The following is a 25,608-nucleotide window of genomic DNA, read 5'->3' as shown; positions in this document are numbered from 1 at the left end:
CAGCTGTTGTGGTATCAAAGCCTCTTTATTTGAAAAATAGTACACAGTCTTGCATTTTTTTTGTGTTACAAAATTGTAAATAAGTTACTTTCACTTCTACTTGTAGCCAGCTGATGAAGGGGGGAGCAGAGCTGGGGGTTAGATTTGTATTTCTGTTTATGTCGAGCAACAAAGCGTTAAATATCTGCTTTTGTTATGAGGATGCTGCCACAGGAAGTGTTCATTTGCTGCTTTAACAACTTAAATCTTCAGAAGATGCATCCAGACTTCTGATATGTTGACAGGATGAAAAGGTATGTTTATAGCAGCAAAAACAATCATCATTTACTCAAATAAATTGGACATTGATGGACAAATTCCTGTTGGATATGAGTTGTTAAAAGTCCATATGTGATGAACAGAGACATCCAGGAGGCTAAGACTCAAGACACATCCAAATCAACCCCTCCTCCATTCCATAAGGAAATACTTTTATTCGCTTTATGATGGAATTATAATAGAAGATTGATGCCATTTTATATAAGATTGAAAGCCAGCATTAGGTGATCTATACACCAGAAATGAGGCAAAATGCTAATAAAATCAGCACTCATGAGATGGCTATTTAACGTTAGATATTTTTTGTTTTACAATTATCAGAGCAGTGGGATTATCAGTTTAGGTAATATCCAACATATTAGTACTAACTATCAAGAAATATATTGTTAAATATCGATAAAATATAAAAAACATTGTCATGCTGAAGTATATCAATATCTGTTTTCCGTTCGCCCTTGTGGTAAAGTAAGCTAACCGTTAGCTTGCTAAATTAACCGTTATGACTACTTTTTTTATATTTCACTCACGCACTGCCATGAATATTGCATGTAAACTTAATTGTACAAGTGTTGAATATCGATTAAATGTAAAATACTTTTATATTGCGATACTCAAGTAAGTAAAAAATCAGTTTCCCCCTGGTTATTGCTGTAAAGTAAGCTCACCGTTAGCTTGCTAAATTAACCGTTAGCTTGCTATAAAAAAGGGTGGTATCAATCTTCTTATTTAACTCCTCCAGAAAGCGAATTATCATCAAGCATATTCTCCAAATCACTTACAAATCAAATTGACATTGCAAGAAAACAAATCTAAAAACAACATTTCTAAAGCTTTCTCGACTAAAACATAAGCTAATACATTAACAGGTTTGGTTTCTCGATGCAGTTCTGGGTAAATAACATGTTCACTCGGCTGCTTGTGATGAACAGATTGCATCTCAGTGAAACCTCACCTGTAACATGTGTGTGCGTGTTTAGTGTTTACTCGTGCAGCAGGTGTGTGTTGTCCGCACTCCCTGTTTTAATTGTAAGCTGATGAGCGCTAAAGTGCGTAACGTGTGCGTCAACAGAGAGGGTCAGCAGTGAATTGAATTAGTGTTGCGATGCTGTGAAGGATAAGGATTTCTAGGTGCTGTTTATGAAGGTGCGTCTCTTTCTGGGACTTCGTTATTTACAGATTCTTTAGGTTCTTTAGAAAGAGATAACAGATTATTTGGAGAAAATACATTCTGTGACTTGGTGTTAAACCTGAAGTACATTCCTTCAGCAGGTATCCAAACTGAACGGGGTTTAAAGTCCTGCAATTGACTGCTACCATGTTACTTTATCAAAGAAATAAACACGTTTTAGTTTGATTATTTTCATCTATTTTTAACTAGTAATACATCCGATTGTGGGTCAGCAATTGGATGCACTTTAAAAGTTTGATGAGCAAATTACACTACATTATTGTGCTGTGAATCTCTAATAAAAAAGGTGCCGTTGGATTTTTAATCATCTTGCTGACATTACAGAACAAATGTATATTCTTTGGATTTTCCCACTGAAATTTAAAAACAACCAATGCATTGTTTTTGGAAGATTTGAAGCTAAAATAATAGAATCAGTTCAAAGTGTGTGCAACATTTCAATCAAACAGATCTTTATCATACACAACACATTTTCAAAGCATCACATGATACACACACACATCTCAAAGCAATACAAAATGTCCTCTGAATACAAGTCTCCTTACTCTGAAGCAGAATGGTGTGAGTATGTATGTCATGTGAAGCTTGTGGAAATGTTTTATGCCTCGTGAATGTCTGCGGTTAATGAAAACGTTTGCACAGTAACAGTAAATAAAAAAAATATTGTAGGAGCACAGAAATTCAAATTCTGCTTTTACAGACTTATTTTGGTTGTGCGTACTGCGTACCTTGCAAAGTAATGTTTTATGTGTCAAAGGAATGTTTTAATGTAAATAAATCAGATTTTAAGATAATTAATTATCAGTAAATTCTAATCAAATCTATGACTTAATTTCTCTCTAAAAAGACAGTGTAAAAATCAAAAAATTGTAAAAATATTAACCACACCGCTGCTAACTGATAATGAAAGCATCCGTGTAAATATTGTTACGTATTATTAGCTTATAGGGGCATTAAATAGCCACGTTTATAAAAAGAGACCGCCGGTGCTGCTGGATTATAATAACGGATATCTGTTCACATTTTCACTGACGAGGCGATTAGGTTTTAGGATTTTGTCGAGGGCAAAATTAAATCCAGGAACAAAGAAATGTTACAGTAAACAGTGATTTAAAAAAATCTCTAAAAGGGCACAATTTATAAAAAAATACAACAGCAGAAAAAAGTCAGTATTCTCATCCAAAATTCAAGCAGATTGGAAAATTGTCCCCCCCCCCCAGCATCAGTAACCCAGGACCAGAGGCCCCCAGCCCCCAAAACTAAAAGAACGTCAGTGTGTCCCGTTCAATATTACAAATAACCATTTTATAACCCGCCCAACACATCGTCACCATCTTACATTTACGTCGTTATATTGTTGTTTTACAACCGGGATTAGCCATTCATAAACAAGCCGTTATTCAAAATTGTATCGCTAATAAATAATAGATTTATACATATAAAAACAGTCCCCTAATGGAGGTTTAATTTATACAGTAATCATCAGTTCTCCCTCACTCACACAGTCGCACACATGACCATTTTAATGTTTGTTCTCAGCAGTGTTTTTCCATAAAAAGGGCCCACACACACACACACACACACACACACACACACACACACACACACACACACACACACACACACACACACACACACACACACACAAACACACACACACAACACACACCAACACAAAAACACACACACACACACACACACACACACACACACACACACACACACACACACACACACACACACACACACACACACACACACACACACACACACACACACACACACACACACACACACACACACACACACACACACACACACACACCTGACAGGCCGTAAAAAGAGGCAGCAGGAATATTAAAAAATAAGGAGACAGTTGTATCTTCCTCTCTGGGCGGGTGAGGTCTCAGTACAGCCTCACCCGTATAAGCAGCATAGAGGGCAGAGCCACAAAATAAACACACGCATTAAAAAAACTAACAAAAAAAGCACAAACTGGTGACCGGTGGATCCTCTTTAAAACATCCAGCTTTTCTTAAAACTGACCCTCGTTAAAAATGTTCAGGATCGAGAGTCAGTCACGCTCCCTCCTCTGATAAAATGCAGCAGCTCGCACAATCAGTCCGTTTGTTTTTCTACATCCGGCTTGTACTACAATCAAATAAAATAAAAAGAGCCTTTTATGCAACTGTTCGACAAACCGTGGCTCCTTCGGGTCAGAAACAAGAAAAGAGCAAAAAAGGTTTCGAGTTGTTCTTTGTTTTCCTCAGTCGAGTTTCTCCAGCACCGAGGGCACGTACACCAGGCTGAGCTCGCTGCCGAAGTCACAGATGATGGCGGCGTTGTCGAGCACCAGCAGCTGCCGGACGCCCTGCCCGTCGCTGCTCTGGCCCAAATACACCGTCTGCAGCAGGTCCCCGAAGTTCAGGTCCCAGAAGGAGACGCAGCCCTGCCCCCCCGTCACCAGCAGGGACTCGGAGATGACCCCCAGGCTGGCCCCACAGCCCGCCTCCTGGGAACCAGAGGAGAGAGGGGAAAGGGTCAGTGTTGGGGTATTCCAGGGCACATTTTGGATAATTGTTCCTATTCATTTCACAAGCAAAGAACCTTAAAGGTCCCCTATTACACGGTTCCATCAGGTCTCGGATATATACAGAGCATGTCTCTGAAGTGTGTGTCTGTTGGTAAGCCCCTCCTGTAGCAGAACGACAGCGTTACCTGCTGTATGGAGTACAGTTTGATCCCCGTGCTTCGGTCCCAGATACAGATGAGGTCGTCCAGTCCTGAGCTGATGACGCAGGAGTTGGTGCAGACCAACGAGGTGACGTCGCCACGGTGACCGTAAACATGGCTGACCCGACTCCCCGTCAGGACGTCCCAGAGGCAGATGGCTCCGTCCTGCCCGCCGCTCGCCAGGACCATCGTCTGAGGAGGAAGAAACATATGAGGCGTATGACTTTCTATATGTGACGTACTTTTTTTAAACACACTATATTATAATAATAATAATAATAATAATAATACATTGCATTTCGAAGCGCTTTTCCAGGTGCTCAAAGACGCTTTACAGTGGTGATAAAACATGATAAAATAGAATTTAAAAGTTATTAGAACAGCAATACAGCATAGTTCACAGATTAAAAGCCAGTCTGAAGAGGTGTGTTATGACTTTTCTTTTGACACACTATTCTATAACACTATAAACTACCTTTATTTTCAATATACTGACTTTCTGTGGATGTGCAATACTATAGCCAACATACAGTACTATGAACTACATGACATATACTTTGACTTTTCTGACATGCCATAAAAAACAAAGTAAAGCTTACAGTTTCTCAAACCCAATCCCGTCCACCTGTAACATTCGTCTGGAGCGTGTTCTAAGCCGTGGTGGAAGGACAGCGTAGAGACGTCTGGTAACAAGTTAAAGGTGCGTACCTGGTCTATGTAGATGGCTGTGATCCCTCCAGAGTGACCCTGCAGGGTGAAGAGGCAGCACGAGTCCTCCAGGCGATAAATCTGATCAATAAACAGAATAATAATGAAACAGTTATACTTATAAAGCTGTTGGTCTAGTGAGGTTTATATGTGAGAAATGTATTGTATATTTTTCACAATAAGAGATTTTAAATATGAAGCCATTTGATTTGTGGATCTGATGGTTATAATCGTCAGTTAAAAACATCACACAGATCCCTGGTACGTTGGCATGGTTTCAACATGATGTTTATTTTGCTTTGGAGAGATTATCCCATGTGTTGAGGGGAGTGTGTTAGGGACTGGTGCTCAAGAGCATTGTGCAAACAAGAGGAAGAGTAAAGTGCTTAAAGGTGAGCGAGGTCATTTTGGAGAAACCGGCTCGAGCGCTAGAATTTGGAAATACACAGCTGGAAAAAATCTGCCACTTCCTCACAGAGCCCCTCCCCCAACACACGAACTCGCACAAGACCAATGAGGGCACGAGATAAGTGTGTGCCCCGATGGAAGGCTGACAGGCAGGCAGGCCATCCAGTTACTTTAGCCGGCTCAGATGATTGGTCGTGCTTTTCACAGCGCCACGGCTTCCACAGATGACTTGTTCGTATGGATTTGTTGTCAAAGCACTTCAGATGTTCATTGCTATCGGGACGTTCAGAGCATTCCATGGAATATAACAAAAAGTGTATCTCGAGCCGGTTTCTCAAACTTACCCCACCTTTAAACTATGGGGGTAAAAAGTACAACAGAAAACATTCTCCCATTTGTTTAGTCTAGTCTTGTGGCTTTCTTTGGCTTCAAAGTCTGTTCTTGTCCTGTGGTTGTCATGTGTTGTCTTTAGTGTAGTTCTTTGTATTGTGTCATCATTTGACCGTTGAAAATAAACATATTGAACGTTTACCCTGACGGTGTGGTCCTGGCTGCCCGTCACCACCCGGCCGGCCGCCGCTCGCAGCACTGTGATTGGCTTCTGGTGAGCGCACTGTACGGAGCGCGTCAGCTGACAGCTGATCACATCCTCACTGCTGTAACATGGGGAGGGGGGCATGGTGCCTCGACCAGGAGCACCTGCGGGGGGGGGGGGGGGGAGGAGGAGGAGGAGGAGGAGGAGGAGGAGGAGGAGGAGGAGGAGGAGGAGGATACATTATACGGTCTTTTTAATAAATAGGTCGTCACAATTTTCATGTATTCTCCGACCAGCAAACCAAAACAAATATCAAATATACTAAAACATTTAAAACCACATTTAAAAATCCTAAACAAGAGAATGCAAAGACGTTTAACTTAACGATACGTGTCACAAACATATAAACAAGCTGCTAGGGTGATCGAGCCCTATTGTTTGCATCGACTTCACTAAAGGTTTGATTTCAGATTGAATACGACTCGTACAGACTTGCATAACTCCCAAACAGATGTGTGGCTGAGCCTCACCTCTGTACTGCAGCAGACCCAGAGGCTTGTTTATCTCCACAGTGAAGAAGTCCAGAGAGCCGTTCAGCCGCGCCGCCACGATCCTGAGGAGGAAACACAAAGCGCAACAACTACTAAACATGTATCACTGTAAAGTGGGAAGGGGCTTGTGTCCTCTGTCCTTTGTCCGGCCTCAAGTGAGCAGATTAGGACTGTATATTACATTACATTACATTACATTACATTACATGTCACTTGTTAGACGCTTTTATCCAAAGCGACTCACATACTCAACACTGAGGGCAATCCCCACGGACACAACGACATGCTGACTGCAGTGGGGTTTGAACCTGTGACCATCTGATCCCAACACCAAGCCACACGCCTGTATATAGTTTTACATTGACTAAGATACAACGAGCATCATATAATGTATATTAATGATGTCATCTTGTGTATATAGCAATACAAGCGTGCAAAATGGACATTACAACTCTTGCTCGTAGGTTGTTTGTGAAAAACAGAAACCAAATCCTTTCCCCAGAATGACACGAACAGTAATGAACCAGGTGCATAGCAAGTGTTGTTTTATCAGAGTGAATCAAGTACAAGGGAGGCGTGTGGCGCAGTGGATAGAGCCTTGGTCTGGGGATGGTCACAGGTTCAAACCCCACTGCAGTCAGCATGTCGTTGTGTCCGTGGGGATTGCCCTCAGTGTTGAGTGTGTAAGTCGCTTTGGATAAAAGCGTCTAACAAGTGACATGTAATGTACATTAGAGGCAGCTTAATGCTGCTCTTAGACAACACCTGAATTAATACAAACATACTTCCTCTGAGTCCCACCCCACAGTCAGGAAGTAGAGTGTACTTCCTCTGAGTCCCACCCCACAGTCAGGAAGTAGAGTTTACTTCCTCTGAGTCCCACCCCACAGGAAGTAGAAGAGGCTTCTCAATACTCAAATTTCCCCTCCTCGACTCCTCGGTCCTCCGGTAGTGACCCGGAAATGAATTTCAGCGTGCCATTTTGAAGGACGTCTCATTTCTCTAAATGCACACCGAGGATCGAGCGTCGAGGAGGCTCTCTGGAGGAGCTATAACCGAGGATACACTGATGGTTCCTCCACGGGTCCTCCGCGGATGCATTTCCGGGAACGGTGGCGGCGTGACGCACGGCCGGACTTATCTCAGCCAATGACAGCTCTGCATGCATCCCCTGGATATTATTTTAGAAACTGCTCTCATCGCAACGCGATGTTTACAGAGAGAACAGCTGTGAGGTCCTGCAGAAAGCAGAGCAGTGTGTAAAATATATATCACTCAGTATAACAGGCCTACTCTCTTTGTTGCTTTAGTTTAGTAGATATCTACAAAGAGTCCATATTTTTCTAAGAACATTTAGTGCTTCACAATAAAATACACAACGGCTGTTGCCTGATTATGCTTTAGGAGCTGTAGGTGTTTTCATTTCATTTCAAACCTTTATTTAACCAGATTGGTCCCATTGAGATCATAGATCTCTTTTTCAAGGGAGACCTGCAGCATATAGGTCCCACATGAAACATGAAACAATAAGGACATTATACATTATATTTACAGGATACATAGTTATAGACATTTACAAGTGCCCATTGTATCAGCAAGCATTTCATTTAGCCTAGCTTTAAAAACATGCAGAGGAATGAGATGCTCAGTTTCAATTCTTGCTGAAGATTGTTCCAAGCATGTGTGTGGTAGGCCTATAGTGTCGGTGCGTGTGGTACAGTGTGTAGGTGCGTGTGGTACAGTGTGTAGGTGTGTGTTGTACAGTGCGCAGATGCGGCGGACAGACGGGTCTCAGTTGGTTTGATGTCCTTACTTTTAATACTTGCAAATACAACTTTTGGCCCGTAATTTCAATTCCCCATTTCAGCGACCAGAGAGGGGGGGGGGGGGGGGGATATATCCAGTCTCTGATTGTGTTACGTTATTATGAGAGTGCTCTCATACTTTAAATTGCTTATATTTATATAAATATATGTGTGTCTGTGTGTGCATCTGTAGCCTGGTATTGCCTCATTATACCGCACTCTCAATGAACTCAAAGTAAATATGTGGGGGAACAATGTTCAGCTGATCTAACAGAGATTATAAAATATGACGAAACACTCGACAGCTGATGCAGCTGTTGCCACGTAATAATGAACGGACGTCGCTTTAATATGACCGCTCAGAGGAGAGGAGTTCTCATTTCTTTAAACGTCTGCTGCTTCCCCTCCTCTCTCCTCGGTTCCCCTCCTCGGTCCTCCGCTCGCATCTCCTGTGGGCGGGTCTAAGTCTCGAGGAGGGGAGTCGAGGAGGGGAGTCGAGGAGGGGAAATTTGAGTATTGAGAAGCCTCTAGTGTGTACTTCCTCTGAGTCCCACCCTACAGGAAGTACACCCCACAGGAAGTAGAGTGTACTTCCTCTGAGTCCCACCCTACAGGAAGTACACCCTACAGGAAGTAGAGTGTACTTCCTCTGAGTCCCACCCCACAGGAAGTAGAGTGTACTTCCTCTGAGTCCCACCCCACAGGAAGTAGAGTTTACTTCCTCTGAGTCCCACCCCACAGGAAGTAGAGTGTACTTCCTCTGAGTCTCACCCCACAGGAAGTAGAGTGTACTTCCTCTGAGTCCCACCCCACAGGAAGTAGAGTTTACTTCCTCTGAGTCCCACCCCACAGGAAGTAGAGTGTACTTCCTCTGAGTCTCACCCCACAGGAAGTAGAGTTTACTTCCTCTGAGTCCCACCCCACAGGAAGTAGAGTGTACTTCCTCTGAGTCTCACCTGTTGTTGAGGAAGGCCAGTGCTGTGATTCCAGAGCACCCGTCTTCATTAACGCAGCGCAGCGAGCCCTCCACTGCATCCCACAACTGGAACCAAATATGAGTTTCAATCAATTTCACATTTCTTTCTTAAACATTGTAACATTCATGTAACATTGCGGTAATTTGAATTGATATTTCAAACATAACATTAGAGGAGGTCGTGGTTCAGTAACTTTCTCAAAGCCTAAACCCTTTTCCGACACATCACCAGCTCCAAACTCTAAGCTGCTCTTAATGACAATAATAACATTTTAATTTCAAAAGTGTCCAAGAACAAGTCTTTCTAATTATCATTAGGCGTGATAAGGACAAAAGCATCTTAGTAGCGGATGAAAAGCTCATGTTCCACCTGTAATACTTACTTGTCATAATGAATAAAGACATGTCATTCAAATGTGAATGGAAGACTGAGAGATGTCTTAAAATATCTTTAGAGTAACTTCCAAGATATTCAATCTCCACCCGAGTGGACAGGTAGACAAAAAGACACCAATACATATAACATAATGTTTGATCATCATCAAAACCTGAAATAACATATTTGTTCAGGTCTTCGTGTAAAAATGGATACATATACAATATTATATAATTCTGTATTTGTCGTTTTGTCTGTCTGAATGTTTTGAGTGTTTCTGTAAAGCGACCCTGGGTCCCCTGAAAGGCGTTATGTACATTTCAGTTATTATTATTATTCCTCCACGCACCTCCAGCTTCCCGCTGCTCCTCCCTGCAGCGATCAGGTTTCCTCTGAGCTCCAGCGCCCACACGGAGCTCTCCCAGTCGGCGGTGGCCTGCGTCCCCGCGGCGGAGCCTCTTTCTGGGGTCAGTGAGGCGGAGGCGTCCCCTCCGCTGAGTCTCCTCTGCAGCGGGACCCCTGAGGGCGGGGAGGACGAGGCCGAGGGGTACGTGGAGGGGGAGGGGGGCTCGTGCTCGGTGTAGGCGCGCTCCACCAGACCCCCGAAGTCAAAGCCGTCGCGGGGCGGGGTGCAGAGGTGGGAGGGGGGCGGGGTGCAGAGGTGGGACGGGGGCTGGGAGGCGAAGTTGGTGTCGATGAGCGGCGTGAGGTCGGGCTGGTCGGTGAACAGCGTGGGACGGGAGGGGGCGGAGCGGCGTCTCAGAGGGAAGCCGTCCTCCTCGGAGAGCCCGTCGCTGAGGGGGGGGTCGGAGCCCAAACACTCAAACTCTGAGGCTCCGCCCACACCGTCCCAGCCGTCCCGCTGATCCCAGAAGCCGCTGCTGCTGCGCTTCAACCTGAGGACCAATCAGAGTAGAGCTCCATCAAAACTGCTGTTTATCAGAATGATGGTGACCAGAATAAGGGAACTGAAAAGGATTAAAGTAAAGATTAAATAAAAAGCACTGGACAGATTTAGCACGAAGGAAATCTGACATATATAATAAAATCAGTATTGTGAAAGTGCTCACCCCTGGTGTGGGATGACGGTCAGACAGTCTCCAGTCTGAGCGTCCCAGACCCGGATCTGACCCGCCAGACAGCAGCTGGCCAGAAGCATCCCGTCGCTGGCCAGACACTCGATGTCCTGCAGCACACAAACACAGAGCGTGGGCCAGGAGGACAGACACATGGAAGAGTTTTACTCAGTCTGCCTCAAATTTATCTTGGCAGTATTTAGCCTCCCCCTTTTTTTTTCCCACAACCCTTGCTGGGAAGCTGTTGTCTTCCTCCTGATGTCCGTCCATGTCTACAACAAAAACCTGATCTAAAACAGCCTCATGGTCTGTCTGGAACAATGCGTTAAAGGTCCCCTATTATACTGTTTTTCATCAATACATCACAGGTCTCAGATATATCCAGAGCCTGTCTCTGATTGGCTGAAACACCAAACAGATCATTGCAGCATTACCCATAATCCCCTCTGTTTCAGCCCTGTTTCCAAAGTGCTGATTCTCTGTCTGTTACTTTAGATGAAAATAAGGAGCCCCTCCCCACGCCCCTCTGAGAGACATTTGGTTACAAAGAACTCAATGGAGCTCTAGAGGAGATTCAGGTGACAAGGAATCTTTGTTCCTGAAACTTCCAGAGTCTCTTTCCACAGAGGGGACACATGTTGATGTAGAAGAGACATGAAGAAGAGGGGACACATGTTGATGTGGAAGAGACATGAAGAAGAGGGGACACATGTTGATGAAGAAGAGACATGGAGAAGAGGGGACACATGTTGATGTAGAAGAGACATGAAGAAGAGGGGACACATGTTGATGTAGAAGAGACATGGAGAAGAGGGGACACATGTTGATGTAGAAGAGACATGAAGAAGAGGGGACACATGTTGATGTAGAAGAGACATGGAGAAGAGGGGACACATGTTGATGTAGAAGAGACATGAAGAAGAGGGGACACATGTTGATGTAGAAGAGACATGAAGAAGAGGGGACACATGTTGATGTAGAGGAGACATGAGGAAGAGGGGACAGATGTTGATGTAGAAGAGACATGAAGAAGAGGGGACACGTGTTGATGTAGAAGAGACATGAAGAAGAGGGGACACATGTTGATGAAGAAGAGACATGAAGAAGAGGGGACACATGTAGATGTAGAAGAGACATGGAGAAGAGGGGGACACATGTTGATGTAGAAGAGACATGAAGAAGAGGGGACACATGTTGATGTAGAAGAGACATGAAGGAGAGGGGACACGTGTTGATGTAGAAGAGACATGAAGAAGAGGGGACACATGTTGATGTAGAAGAGACATGAAGAAGAGGGGACACATGTTGATGTAGAAGAGACATGAAGAAGAGGGGACACATGTTGATGTAGAAGAGACATGGAGAAGAGGGGACATATGTTGATGTAGAAGAGACATGAAGAAGAGGGGACACATGTTGATGTGGAAGAGACATGAAGAAGAGGGGACACATGTCGATGTAGAAGAGACATGAAGAAGAGGGGACACATGTTGATGTAGAAGAGACATGAAGAAGAGGGGACACATGTCGATGTAGAAGAGACATGGAGAAGAGGGGACACATGTCGATGTAGAAGAGACATGAAGAAGAGGGGACACATGTTGATGTAGAAGAGACATGAAGAAGAGGGGACACATGGTGATGAAGAGGAGACATGAAGAAGAGGGGACACATGTCGATGTAGAAGAGACATGGAGAAGAGGGGACACATGTCGATGTAGAAGAGACATGAAGAAGAGGGGACACATGTTGATGTAGAAGAGACATGAAGAAGAGGGGACACATGTTGATGTAGAAGAGACATGGAGAAGAGGGGACACATGGTGATGAAGAGGAGACATGAAGAAGAGGGCCTTTAAACGATCACCATTTGGACCAACGTAACACGTCACTAAGCCCGAGACCCTCACCATGCTGTGGCCCCTCAGCAGCAGCGGGGAGATCTCGCTGACGGGAGGCGAGTATCCGTAGTCGTCGCAGGGCAGCTCCCCGCGGCGCCGGCGCCCGTGAGAGACCCCGTTCTGGCCGTAGTTCCGCGGGCAGAGGACCCGGTAGAGACAGAAGAGCAGCAGAACCAGCAGGACCCCCGCCGCCAGACCCAGAGCCGCAACCCTGGAGAGGAGGAGGGGGGAGAGGAGCAGGATAATAAATATGTGTATTTGAATCAGCTTCTGTTTTCCTGCAGCATATTCAGGATTGTGGGAAACGGTATTTCGATCTCTCCGTCTGTACACACCAGAGATGGAGTACTCGAGTCCTGGACTCGGACTCGAGTCGGACTTGAGTGCCGATTTTCGGGACTCGTGACTCGACTCGGACTCGCACACTGATTGACGCGACTCGGACTTGGACTCGTGAATTCTCGCACAGGATGACTTGGACTCGGACTCGTGAATTCCCCCCCCCCACGATGACTCGGACTCGACTCGTACATTGACGCTCCGACTTGGACTCGGACTCGAGCACATTTTCTCTGGAGTCTGATGTCCTCTATTCTGTATGGCGAGTTCACGTACTGGGCCCCGCTATTCCAGTCTAGAGATGTCTACAGACACACCCCGCATCGTGCTGTATGCTTTCACACATTCTGCTTCCACATTGGAAAAGAGCAAAATGCTCGTTATGTGGAAACAATATAGAAGAGAAGGCTCCGTAACACATTACTCTAAGGATCGAGTTCAGACATATAGGCTGTCTTGAACACTATCATCAGAGTAACGCGATCTAATCAATAAATAAAGATTCAGCCGATAACGAAAGCACATACTTAACATGCAGAACGAAGTCATTTTGCATGCTAAGTAGCCATGTGCTTTCTGGGGCTAAATCTTTATCAGTAAACCGATTTAACCGGTAAAAGTTCCTTCAAAATAAAAGTCCCGATCTTATTACTATCAAAATAAAAGTGCAAAACGAAAACTTTACCATAGAAAAATATTGGCATACAAATATAATCACTTCTCTAAAAGGTAACTCATTTTAAATATAGTTTATTTATATATAATAATAATATTAATATTAGAAATAAGCTTTATATTTGTGTAGCACCTATTACAAGAATTGTAGCCAAACTCGCTTCACAGCAGTTCAATAGACAGATTAGTATAACATAAGCAATGTAGAGGAGCAGCTACATTTCAACACATATATCCACGAAGATTAATACATGAAGACTTGTGACTCGGACTCGACTTGGACACTCCTTGGGTGACTCGGAATTGGACTCGGACTCGACTACGACTCTCCCTTGGTGACTCGGACTTGGACTCGGACTCGAAGAGTGGTGACTCGAGAGTGACTTGGACTCGTGAATTGGTGACTTGACTACAACACTGGTACACACTAACTGGAAGATTGACCATAAAGTTGACTTATATATATATATATATATGTTATTACATATTACAATTGGTAGCTATTTAAAATGCTGCTACTCATCTTGTTGCCTTGGATGATTAACTTATTCCCCTTTATTTTAGGTTCTTATTACTAATTTGTACTTTTCTCTTGTTTAAACGTGTTAGTTACTTTATTATTGCTTTGCTTTTTATCTGCTATGTCACTTTTCTTTTAGATTTCCCAGCTGTGGGACTACTAAAGGAATTCTGATTTGTTTAATTACAATACAATTATTTGTTTTACAGTAGCCCAACATGCATTTCCTCTAAAGGCTTTTTCCACATTGTTAACAACTTTTTAATGACTTCAGGTCTGCAAGTTAGTAAATAAGTGTTTACATTTTTAAGATGTTACTTTTAATAAAAAATTATACTGTAGATACATTCTGACACAAAACACCGGAGAGCTCTGAGCCACACCTCAAAGATATTCAACTGGTTAAACTGAAATGGGCAATTGTTGTAGTGAAAGTGTTTGAAATGTAACTCTAAGTCTAAGATATGTAATCCTGAAGTAATCCTTCAGAAACAGGTGATTTAAAGTATAGGATGAGTGACTATTGTTGTTCTATGACATGTCGAACATAGTATTACAGTATCCTTCTTGTAGCGCTAAATGTTCTCACTGCTCCCTTGTGTGTCGTTGCCACTCATCACTCTGCTAGACAGCTACTGATTGGAAGTATCATCGTCAGATACAAGTGTGACTGAAAGTATCCACCGGCATACTTCCACAGTGACATATCTCTGCTTCTTCCACTCTCGTCTGGGGAATGTGCTATAACTGTGATGATAAACCAGAGACCTGAAATACCAGTCCCTGTTACTGAGGAAGGTTGTGTCATTTAACAAAAGACGTAAGGTGTAGTTATATTTGTATTAGACAGTAGAAAGGAAATGAGCAGTTTGTATTCTCCATTATGCACTGTTACTTAATGTTGTTTATTTCCATGGACATTTATGGCGCATTTCCATTACAGTTTAGGAACTGGGGCAGTTACTATAGTAACGCAGTGTAGGCGGAGCCGTGACGTCATCTTCAATGAGAGCCCCAGAAAAACAACACAGCCGTTAGCTGTTAGCACTCAGAGCTCACAGCTCCTCATATCTGTTCAGAAACTAGACAGAAGTTAAACAAGTACAAACCACAGACTGCCTGTGTCATGGAGAATACAGTCTGTGGTTTATTTATGTCTGTAGGTCGTTGTTGTGAGTGTGACGGTCGGAGCATATACTGCGTTAGCTTAGCCAAGCTACATTCAGAAAACACGCATTTTAAAAGGGTGTTTCTCTGCCGTCTGTCTGCAGACTTGTCAAAGCATTAATTCATGGTTTTTACTAACCGGTATCAGTGTGTTGTTACTTCGGCATCATTTAGAAACGTGTATTACAATTAAATCACGGTCAAATATGTTCATCTTGCTGTAGTTGTAGACCCCTTGCCAGCGATTCTCTCTCTAGTTTAGCATGCTCAGCCCGACTCAGCCTGGTTGTTCCTGGCCCGAGAAACTGTGAATTAGGACCCGCTAGCCGGTACTAGGCCAAGAGGAAACGCAACCAAAAACGGGCCCCGCACGGCGATATTGTATTCTATGTTTCTTAACAGTTGTTTACGTTGAATTGGGAGGGGACGGGTTAGTGTGAAGGGGAATTATTTGTTTAATTGGATAGAAATACACTTCTTTGATAATATCACTGTATGAGTGTATCTGTCCTTCAATAAAAAACATAGTAAATAAGCGAAACATTTCAAAAAGACGGCCCAGAACAGACACAAACCCTGGATGCTTTGATAACCCAATGAAGACCATTTGAAGCTTTATCCTAATGGCTGCTAAACGCACAGTTAGCACAGGATCTTTTTGGGGCTATCCAATTCCAATTGAACTGGGTTTTTTGTGAGTTTAACACGAGACACTCACTGAGTTGTAAGGCTGTTCTCGTGACCTGCCAACCCAAATTCCTGAGCAGAACAAATCGACTGCATTTCCTTAGATAAATAACGATGTGAAGAACATTCAGTCTGTACTTCCTTTGTTAGCTTTCAAAGAACAAACACAGCGTGGGACAGCAACAGCGTGTTCCTTTATTCATTATTGATTATCTTGGTTCATGTCCTTTTGTTGTTTGAACACGTGTCCTTCCTTGTTCTCTTGAAAGAGCTTCCAGAAGACTTTGATTTGTGCCCGTCTGAACAAAGTGAGCTCATTAAATCAACTCAGGAGCCTCCCAAGGACATTGAAGGTTGGATTTCATTTACAGATCCTGCAGACACACGCCACACAGTGCAGGCATTCGAGGCCCTGATTCAGCTCGGGACGCCCTGAACTCGAGCCGAGGGCGTCCCAAAATATTAATAATTCGAGAGAACATCGAGAGTTTTTATCGCTTGAAATAACGAAAAGGAAAATGGACAAGGACATCCCGCTGTTGGAGGGGCAAAGGAGTCTGGTGGGATTCTTTTCGGAGTATTAACGATCGTTTCCCCGACATCGGCGGTGCCTGCTACAGGACAACACGGACACCGCAGCGGCGAAACTGAGGCTCCGTGGTAACCTGTGGTGACATGAAGAGCCGCGTGGGAGCCGAAACAGCCGGCGCTTTAAGAGAGCCGAGCCAGATGATCCGGCTCACTAACGTAAAAAGACAGTATCTATAAGGGACGGCTCGAGTCAAAATTCAAGCACCATCTCAGTCCTGGTAGTTTAATATTCAATATTCCATCCCTCACATACCTATGTATATATAACAACGTGCGTTATCTGTTGTTATCGTTCATTCGGAAATTCCACATGTATATTTTCTACTTTCTTTGTATTGTTCAACGCCGTGCCTTTTGATGCTGCTGCAACACAAACATTTCCCAAATTGGGATCAATAAAGTACTTCTTATCTTATCTTCACGCGACTTCTCCCGGTCACCGAGCAAAACACGAACACTGCCATCGTGTCGCCCTATTTACCGATGGTGGTAAATAGGGTTAACATCTCAAAGTCTCACTGATGTATCGGTGAATTCGGTCCAAAATATTGAGAGATATTATCTTTCTGCAGATCGTCCAGCCCTAGCAAGAACAATTACAAGCTCTGAATGTTATGTTAGCCTTTATTCATTTATTATTGGACAAGTGAGGTACATTTGTATTAAAAAAAACGTCTTGTATTGCTCAACGCTCCATTGTTTGATTACGTTGCTGCCATGCAAAGATCTTACGAAGTGATACATTAACAATTCACTAGCGCCTGTGTTGCAACCTGCTTACTGTAACGTCACGTTCACCTTGATCCTTCTGGCCTCCTCAGGGTCATCTCAACTCTGAAGGTCACAACCTTGACATCAGGGGATAGCCCTCGTATCTGCTGTTCAAGAACTCGGCCTTCATCTGAGCCGTCAAGGTGACAACTCTCTGCCTTACACACTCTGAGTGAGGGAGGGGGAGATGTTGTCCTGGCAACAAAGTGCTTAATTGGACGAATTGCAAAGAATTGACTCAAGTGAGAGCAGATGATTTTTAGCCCTGGGAACAAATCAGATGCGGTTTCTTTGCCTTCACGTTGCAGGAAGTGCTGTGTGTCAAAAGTCACTGTTTGTTATCTCCGTTGAAGCAAAGATAGCGATGTGGACGCAGAACAAGGGAGGCTTGTTTTCCCTCAGAAAGCATTCTCTTTCTCACTGAACCAGCCTGGCTTTAAAACATGTGAGATCTGACTTGAGATGAGGTTCAGCAGTACAGGAAGTCTCTCTTTAGTTGGGAGCATTTGGACTGCGGTTGCAGAAAGAACGCTGAGCTTGTATTTATGTATTTGGCACACGGTTTGAAGTTGTGTCCGGTACATAAGCTCTTTACCAACTGGGTAACTGTAGAAAGTGATAAGAATGTAATAAGTGCATGTCAACACCCTGATAAGAGGCTTTTCTTTGTCCTAAAATTCAAGTGAAAAGGCTTCAGTGTGTGTGTGTGTGTGTGTGTCAGACTGTGTGTCAGAGTGTGTGTGTGTGTGTCGGTGTCGGTGTCAGAGTGTGTGTCAGTGTGGGTGTGTCAGTGTGTGTGTGTGTGTGTGTGTGTGTGTGTGTGTGTGTGTGTGTGTGTGTCAGTGTGTGTGTGTGTGTGTGTGTGTGTGTCAGTATCAGTGTGTGTGTCAGACTGTGTGTCAGTGTCAGAGTGTGTGTGTCAGTGTCAGACTGTGTGTCAGAGTGTGTGTCAGAGTGTGTGTCAGTGTGTGTGTCAGTAGTGTGTGTCAGTATCATGTGTGTGTGTCAGACTGTGTGTCAGTGTGTGTGTCAGTGTGTGTCAGTGTCAGAGTGTGTGTCAGTGTCAGACTGTGTGTCAGTGTCAGAGTGTGTGTGTGTGTGTGTGTGTGTGTGTGTGTGTGTGTGTGTGTGTGTGTGTGTGTGTGTGTGTGTGTGTGTGTGTGTGTGTGTGTCAGTGTCAGAGTGTGTGTCAGTGTGGGTGTGTCAGAGTGTGTGTCAGACTATGTGTCAGAGTGTGTGCGTGTGTCAGTGTGTGTGTGTGTGTGTCAGTTTCAGAGTGTGTGTCAGACTATGTGTCAGACTGTGTGTCAGAGTGTGTGCGTGTGTCAGTGTGTGTGTGTGTGTGTGTGTGTGTGTGCGTGTACTAACTTGTAGAGGGTGAGGTCCGTCTGTAGGTCTGCAGAGACCTTGGGAATGGAGGGGGGGGGGGTGCCTCGTGTCCTGAGGGTGCCGCGTCTCGATGGCCTCCTGAGGGCTGAGGTGAACCGTGACGGGAATGACGGGCAGGATGCTGATGTACCTGAAACAGAACGTACAGTAATTAACGAGATATCACAAAACCTGATTAGGTCCAAAACTGGCCAACGCTCCTTTTCATATGAAAAAGTGTACAGATAACGGGTGAATACAACACGTGTTCGGAGGCTTCACAAAACTTTACGAGTTTTACGGGGCGTGGTTTGCAAATCGCCGAGCCAATCAGAAATTGGAACTTTTTTCTCCCCAGGAAAGTACCGCCTCTCTAGTAGGGATGCCAGCGATTATTCGATACAGTCTCCATAATCGAATATTATTTTTAAAAATCGATTTTATTTATATATATATATATATATATTTTTTTTTTCTGTCTTAGTTTCAACCAAAATATATATATATGCTAATAATAGTAATAGTATTAATAATTGTCATTGGTCACACCACCAGTTTGTTTTACTGTAAACTTGGAGGAAGCCTGCGTGCAGAGCAGACTGCTGCTGCAGCACGCTACACACCCCGCCCCCCCCGCGAAAAGACGTTGGTCTATCACAGCTCAACCTCAACAATGCGTTGGCATTTGAGTGCGAAGCACGCCAAAGAGGTTACAGAGAAAGACGCAGCAGTCGGCCATTACCGACTTCACTTCAAGGCCACGTCGTTGTGATGACATGCTTGTTTGTTGTTTGTACTGTTAAACATGTTCCAGTAAAGAGGGGGGGGGGGGGGGGGGGAGGGGTCGGTCGAATAATCGATTATTATTCGCCAGGGCTGCCGAATAATCGATTTTGATCATGGTCAGTTTCTGGCAACCCTACTCTCTAGCAGGGACTGACAAGGGGAGAAAAGTTCTCTTTTTGGTGTGAACGCAAAATCCCAGGAACTATCGGAACCAAGCGGGAAAAGTACTCCAGTGTGAAAGCGCCCAATAAGTCTCATTTAAGAAGTATTACTGAAACTTAATTCTCTGGTTTCTATTATCCCACGGTTTGAATTCACATCAAGCCTCTCATTTTACTTCCTGAGAGCAGACTCTTAATAATTAGCTGAATGTAAGTTTCAATTGTCTGGCCAACGCTTCCTGTAATGTCAATTGCTTTGCTGAGGACTTCCCCTTCCCTGCTTCTCAAGTAAAGTGTTTGTATTTTCTGTTGTATGTTGTCAGATCTTGCAAAGACTCTGCCCTTTCAGCTGAAATAGATGCTTTTTGACTTTTATTGACTTTATTAAATAACAAAACTTTGCTTTAAACTTCTATCATTTGTTCATTTCCTCCACTGCCTCCTGTGTCCCTCCTGAGTGACTCACCTCTTGGCCAGCGTGATGTTGTAGTAGCTGAAGAGCGAGGGCCAGTGTCTGAAGGAGAGCCTCCTCCAGCCCTCCTGGTCCTCGGGCCCCCAGGTGATCTGAGGCACCGCGGGGGGCGGCGGCTGGGGGAGGGGCCCCGCCCTGCCAGCCCCATCGTGGTGGCCCTGTGAGTGGTTGTCAGGTAAGGGGGTTGGATCTGGAGCGGGGTGGATGCTGAGGGTGCTGGTGGGGTCGACTCCACGAAACACAGGGGCCCCGCCCAGGTGGGGGGGCAGAGCGCCTCCTCCGGGGTCTCCCAGAGGGCTCTGCTCCGACACCTGAGCAGCCAGGTAGGTTCTGATCCCAGCCGGGTCCGTGTAGACCAGGATGCCGATCCAGATCACCGTGCCCACCTGGAGAGGAAGATGATGATAATAATATTATAATAATACATTTGAATTGTGATAGGGCTTTTCCTCGTGCTCAAAGACGCTTTAATAATGAAAGATATTGATCGGTCAGTGAAGCCGTGTCATCGGAGACTTCTGCTAGAGATGCTTTGTCGTTCTCTTTAATTTATTATCATTGTTATTTATCTCAGTGAGGCCGGAAGGAGTCACGTTTCCACCTTCAGCGCTTTTCTTTCAAAAGGAATCTCTCTCTTTACATGAATGGTTAGTTGAACACATAATAACTTATCTCTCTTTTACCAACGGTCACAACAAACCAGTTATTCACATGGATCCTCACAGCGTACGATAACCAGCAGATAAACACTTAATCAACACTTAATCTCAAATGATAGTTCTCTTTTTTAGCATCACGACAGATTAAAAGACCAACTCACTTCTACTTCGCTGATGTAAATATTAATTACGCAGCGTCCACACGGCGGCGTGTCTGAAGCTCAACCAATCACATGAATCTCCCGCCCCGGACACACAAGCATGCGGTTTGATTGGCTAGAGCTTGTACTGGCATATGATTTGATTGGCTGACGCTCCCGTCAAAGTTTCAAAATTAGAACATTGCTCAACGCACGCCGCCGTGTGGACGGGCCCTTATGATTACTTTAGAACCAAGTAAAGCTTTATGGCATATCAAAAAACGTTTCATATCCCTGGGAGTCGAGGACATCAGTGGATTAAACTGAAACGATTACCCCTTACTCAGTTCTCCTGTGAGATTAATAGAGACTCATAGAGACACCATTCTCTCTTTTAGCGACAGTACAGACTGGAATTTCTAGATCAAATGGCTACAAAATGTTTCTTTAAGCCAGAAAATCGCACAGCTATTTCTCCATGGTAACCTCCCATGTGAAGGTCAACACATATTTTACAGACGATGTTCCTGTCAATCTTTGAATAAACTGAATAATAACAATATGTTTATTTAGTACCTTTCACAAGAAAGAACAAAAGCTACAAATTAAGAGAAACATGAATACAATAACAAAGGCAGAAATGTAAGGTTAGCATAAAACAAAACACAGACCACGGAGAGCAACACAAGAACAGAACACATCGCATTCATACAGTCTGCCCTGAGTCTTCTCACCATGATGATGCGCTGAGCCAGGCGGGTTCGGGCCAGGAAGTAGACGACCCTCAGCCTCTTGGGGAGCCGCAGGTTCCTGAAGGCGGGGGTCTGCAGGGTGATGGTGTGGGGGGAGGGCCGTGGGGGGGGCGGAGCTTCACGGGGACGCAGAGGGCCGGGTTTGGGAGGCGGGAGACCGGCTTCAGCTGGCAGGCGGCGGTTCAAATCAGCCAGCTGGAGCGGGAGGGAGGAAGTTAGCACATCTGGATAACTGTGTTTCTTGGCTCGAAATACCAAACAGATCAATAGGCGCTTTCACACCGGAGTACTTTTCCCGTTTAGTTCCGATAGTGCCTGGAATTTTGTTAGTTTAGAGAACTTTTACCCCCATGTTCAGTTCCTGCTAGAGAGGTGGTACTGTCCTGGGGAGAAAAAAGTACCAATTTCGATTGGCTGGGCGAATTGCAAACCCCGCCCCGTGAAACTCTGAAAAGTTTTTTCGAAGCCGCCATTGTATTTGCTGGCATTAGCATTATTAGCATTAGCATTAGCCCCGCGCACCAACGGAGAGAGAATAACTTATGGCAACACAAGATAAAACATGGGAGCGGTGGAGATGAGGAGGTGTCGGCGTTCTGGCGATTTAGTCGGAAGGCTTCAGTAGAAGCTGCTGGGACTCCCACCTTGGTTGCTGATTGGCTAATGGTTACACAAGCCAAAACATCGTTATGACATCATAAAGTGGCCAAAATCTGATCATTTATTTAATCATCTTTTATTTCTTTATAAAATGTAGCACCTGTCACAAAGCCCAAATTCCCTTTAGATAAAGTATGTTTGCATACACATACTATACAGAGATGCTGTATGAGAAACCAATGTGAGTTTGGAACATTGCACAATATAAATCTATTCTAGTAGACCTCAACAATTACAACTATCACAAAATCCAAATTCCCTCTCGATAAATAAAGTCGTGATTCTGATAGGACAGGCAGATATATTACGTAATGATAAAAGATTTTTTTGTTGCTATTAAATCCTTGTTTCTTATGTCTGCATCGGGCCATGATGACAACAAGGCCATAATAATGTAGGCTCTACTACAGGAGACACTTGATGTCCTCTGCGATTAGATGGAACAAACATGTTCCTGTATCTTATCACTGGGAATGAATTGGAACATATCAGTAAAAAGTTGAATATTGTGCATCCACAGTAGCAGCCGTATCAATCACAGCTTTACATCTACCACTTTTTCTTCACAGGATTAAGGATTTAGGATTTTCTTTGAGAATGTAAATATAGTATGGGCTTATAGAGCTAATGCACATTGAGCGGGGCACTGAGCTAAACACAGATGAAAGGTTTCAGTGTGTGTACACATTCTGAAGCACACGTGTAAAAACTGTAATCTGAAAACTATGTAGTGTGTGTGTGTGTGTGTGTGTGTGTGTGTGTGTGTGTGTGTGTGTGTGTGCGTGTGCGTGTGTGAAAACTGTAATCTGAAAACTATGTAGTGAGTGTGTGTGTGTGTGTGTGTGTGTGTGTGTGTGTGTTGTGTGTGTGTGTGTGTGTGTGTGTGTGTGTGTGTGTGTATATGTATGTGTGTGTGTGTGTGTGTGTGTGTGTGTGTGTGTGTGTGTGTGTGTGTGTGTGTGTGTGTGTGTGTGTGTGTGTGTGTGGTGTGTGTGTGTGTGTGTGTGTGTCCTGAATCTGCTCATGAGGAAGAGCTTATGTGTGTTGGCTCCAATTCATGCTTTTCATGATATTTAAATGGAATCGCGATTGAAAGCGTCTGTACACGGCGAAAATGTAGAATCTTGCCCAGTTTATTAGTCTAATTTCTAATGTCGTTACACTTGAAATAAGACTTAATAACTTAAGGGATGTTTTTAGACAAGGCATCTGAAGCATCTTTTTAAGTCAAAGTCTCTTAAAAACATCTTATTTTATAGGAAAATCTCCAGCTAACATCAGAAAACTGAATTCTGTCTTTTTTTGTTACAAATTCCTCAATTCTGGTCAAATATAGTTTAAAAATAAGTTTTCCCGACTAAATACAAGATCTCATTTCAGAGTTTCCGTTAGCCGGTAATTACCGGACTATGACCGGTAAAATATGCTGAAGACCGGCAAATCTAAATCTCTCCGGTCAAAATGTCCGGTCAAAATAATTTCCCCTTAGCACAATACCGCTTCAGTTGCGCCACTTATGTGACAGACAGAAGAGTATGTGACAGACAAGAGTAGTCAACTCTAATGTCTAACACGTAATGTGGAGAAAGAGATGTCCTGTATGGGTTGATTGTGCGTTGATCTGTTGGTAATGCCTCGGGGTTCCGGTGGGCATGTAAACAAATGCATAATGCTGCGCTTTGCGGCCTCACCCGGTTGCATAGCGACGATTATTGTTGAGGTGTCTTTTAATAAGCAGGTAGTCATATCATTAGCTAGAACTCGCTGGATCTGATCGATATGGACATAAACGCGAGTGAAGTCTAATCTGACGGGAGAGAGAGATCAGCTGCTGCTGACGACTCGACACGCAGCTCTGCATGATCACATGCAGCGGTGAGCGGACAAAACACACTTCAGGTTAGAATATCACACGTAGCTATTTTAATGACCTCTCAAACTACCTAAACTAGTTATAGATATGTTTAGTTTTACTGTCGGGTCACTCATTACTGATCCTCGAGCTGCACGATACTGACGGGCTGTCAGGAGAGGGAGAGGCTCCGTTTATTATTCCCGTGTTATTGTAAGTTACTGTTCACTTTATATTAAATAACAAAGAAGACCTTTGATCGGCACTTTTCAAATTTTGTCCGGAAGATTTAAACTTTAACGGACATGTTGACCGGCAAAAAAATATTCTAACGGGAACTCTGTCTCATTTATCGAAATATCCCTTCTTTACTTCAACAAATCTTACCAAGCCATTTTGTACTTGTTCTATTGGCCGATGTGTGCACTTATTAAAAGCGAAAACACCTTGTTTTTATTATATATTTACTTGTTTTTGGAGCAGCATTTTTTCCAGTGTATGCATAGGGGAGAGTTCTCACCTCCATGCGTCGGATGTCTATAGATAACACCGTGGTGAAGAAGAACATCTGCAGGAAGAAGTCGGACACCAGCCCCACCACAGCAAACAGACAGAACTCCTAGAAATGAGAGAATCAGAAATGCTTTATTCGTCCCACAGCAACGCAGCAAAGGTTCATTACATTAGGTTGATGTTTTGATTCAAAGCGACTTACAATGAGTGCATTCGACCAAGAAGACACAAACTTGAAGAAAACAGAAATCAGGTTTCATAGAGCCAAACATTTCAAGTGCTACTCAACTGGCTTTAGATAAGCCAGTCCTTTATTAGTATATAAGTGCTTTGTTAATAGTTCTATCCTCGAAGTGGAGTCGAAAGAGATGAGTTTTCAGTCTGCGCCGGAAGGTGTGTAAGCTATCTGCTGTCCTGATGTCGATGGGGAGCTCATTCCACCATCTTGGAGCCAGGATAGCAAACCCACGTGTTTGTGCTGATGGGAACTTGGGTCCCCCTCGCAGCGAGGGTGCAGCGAGCCGTTTGGCTGATGTTAGCCTGGACCAGAAGTTGCGTCGGTTTCTGGGTCAGGAGGGGACATATCCTAAATACGACTTATAATAAGTGCAAAAACCATAAGGATTCAAACCCTGAAGAACAAGGAAAGCGCAGATATATTCACTCCAAGCAAGTCATACCCTTGTAAGTGCTGGGGAATTAGTTTCAAGGCCAAAATTAACTTTTTTTATTTATTTTACTTGTATTGCCAAGGTGCAATCGGAACAGATGGTTTATCAGATTGCGGTTCAGTGCAGACAAAAAGGCAAAAAGATTAGATTATTATATCAAATAAAAAGCACACGTTTAAAAAAGAAAAAAATACAAACAAATAAGCAAAAACGTAATAAATAGCAGTATTTCTAATTATAAGTGAATA

General features: G+C 43.8%; 1 protein-coding gene across 1 annotated transcript in view; it reads right to left on the bottom strand.

Moving 5' to 3' along the window:
- Nucleotides 1-3,275: 3,275 nt before the first annotated feature.
- scap (SREBF chaperone) overlaps nt 3,276-25,608 on the bottom strand; it is a 64,244-nt gene continuing 41,911 nt past the window's right edge. The window contains 14 exon segments of the mRNA XM_034102343.2: nt 3,276-4,019; nt 4,226-4,432; nt 4,949-5,029; nt 5,889-6,055; nt 6,422-6,504; nt 9,204-9,289; nt 9,949-10,495; nt 10,670-10,785; nt 12,586-12,787; nt 18,695-18,745; nt 18,747-18,845; nt 20,108-20,499; nt 21,647-21,859; nt 24,697-24,795. Of these exon segments, the coding sequence (XP_033958234.1) occupies nt 3,774-4,019; nt 4,226-4,432; nt 4,949-5,029; nt 5,889-6,055; nt 6,422-6,504; nt 9,204-9,289; nt 9,949-10,495; nt 10,670-10,785; nt 12,586-12,787; nt 18,695-18,745; nt 18,747-18,845; nt 20,108-20,499; nt 21,647-21,859; nt 24,697-24,795 (2,589 nt within the window). The 3' untranslated portion in view covers nt 3,276-3,773.

The sequence above is a fragment of the Pseudochaenichthys georgianus genome, chromosome 16 (assembly GCF_902827115.2).
Source record: "Pseudochaenichthys georgianus chromosome 16, fPseGeo1.2, whole genome shotgun sequence".
Lineage (NCBI taxonomy): Eukaryota > Metazoa > Chordata > Actinopteri > Perciformes > Channichthyidae > Pseudochaenichthys > Pseudochaenichthys georgianus.
This window is presented reverse-complemented; position numbering and strand designations above follow the sequence as displayed.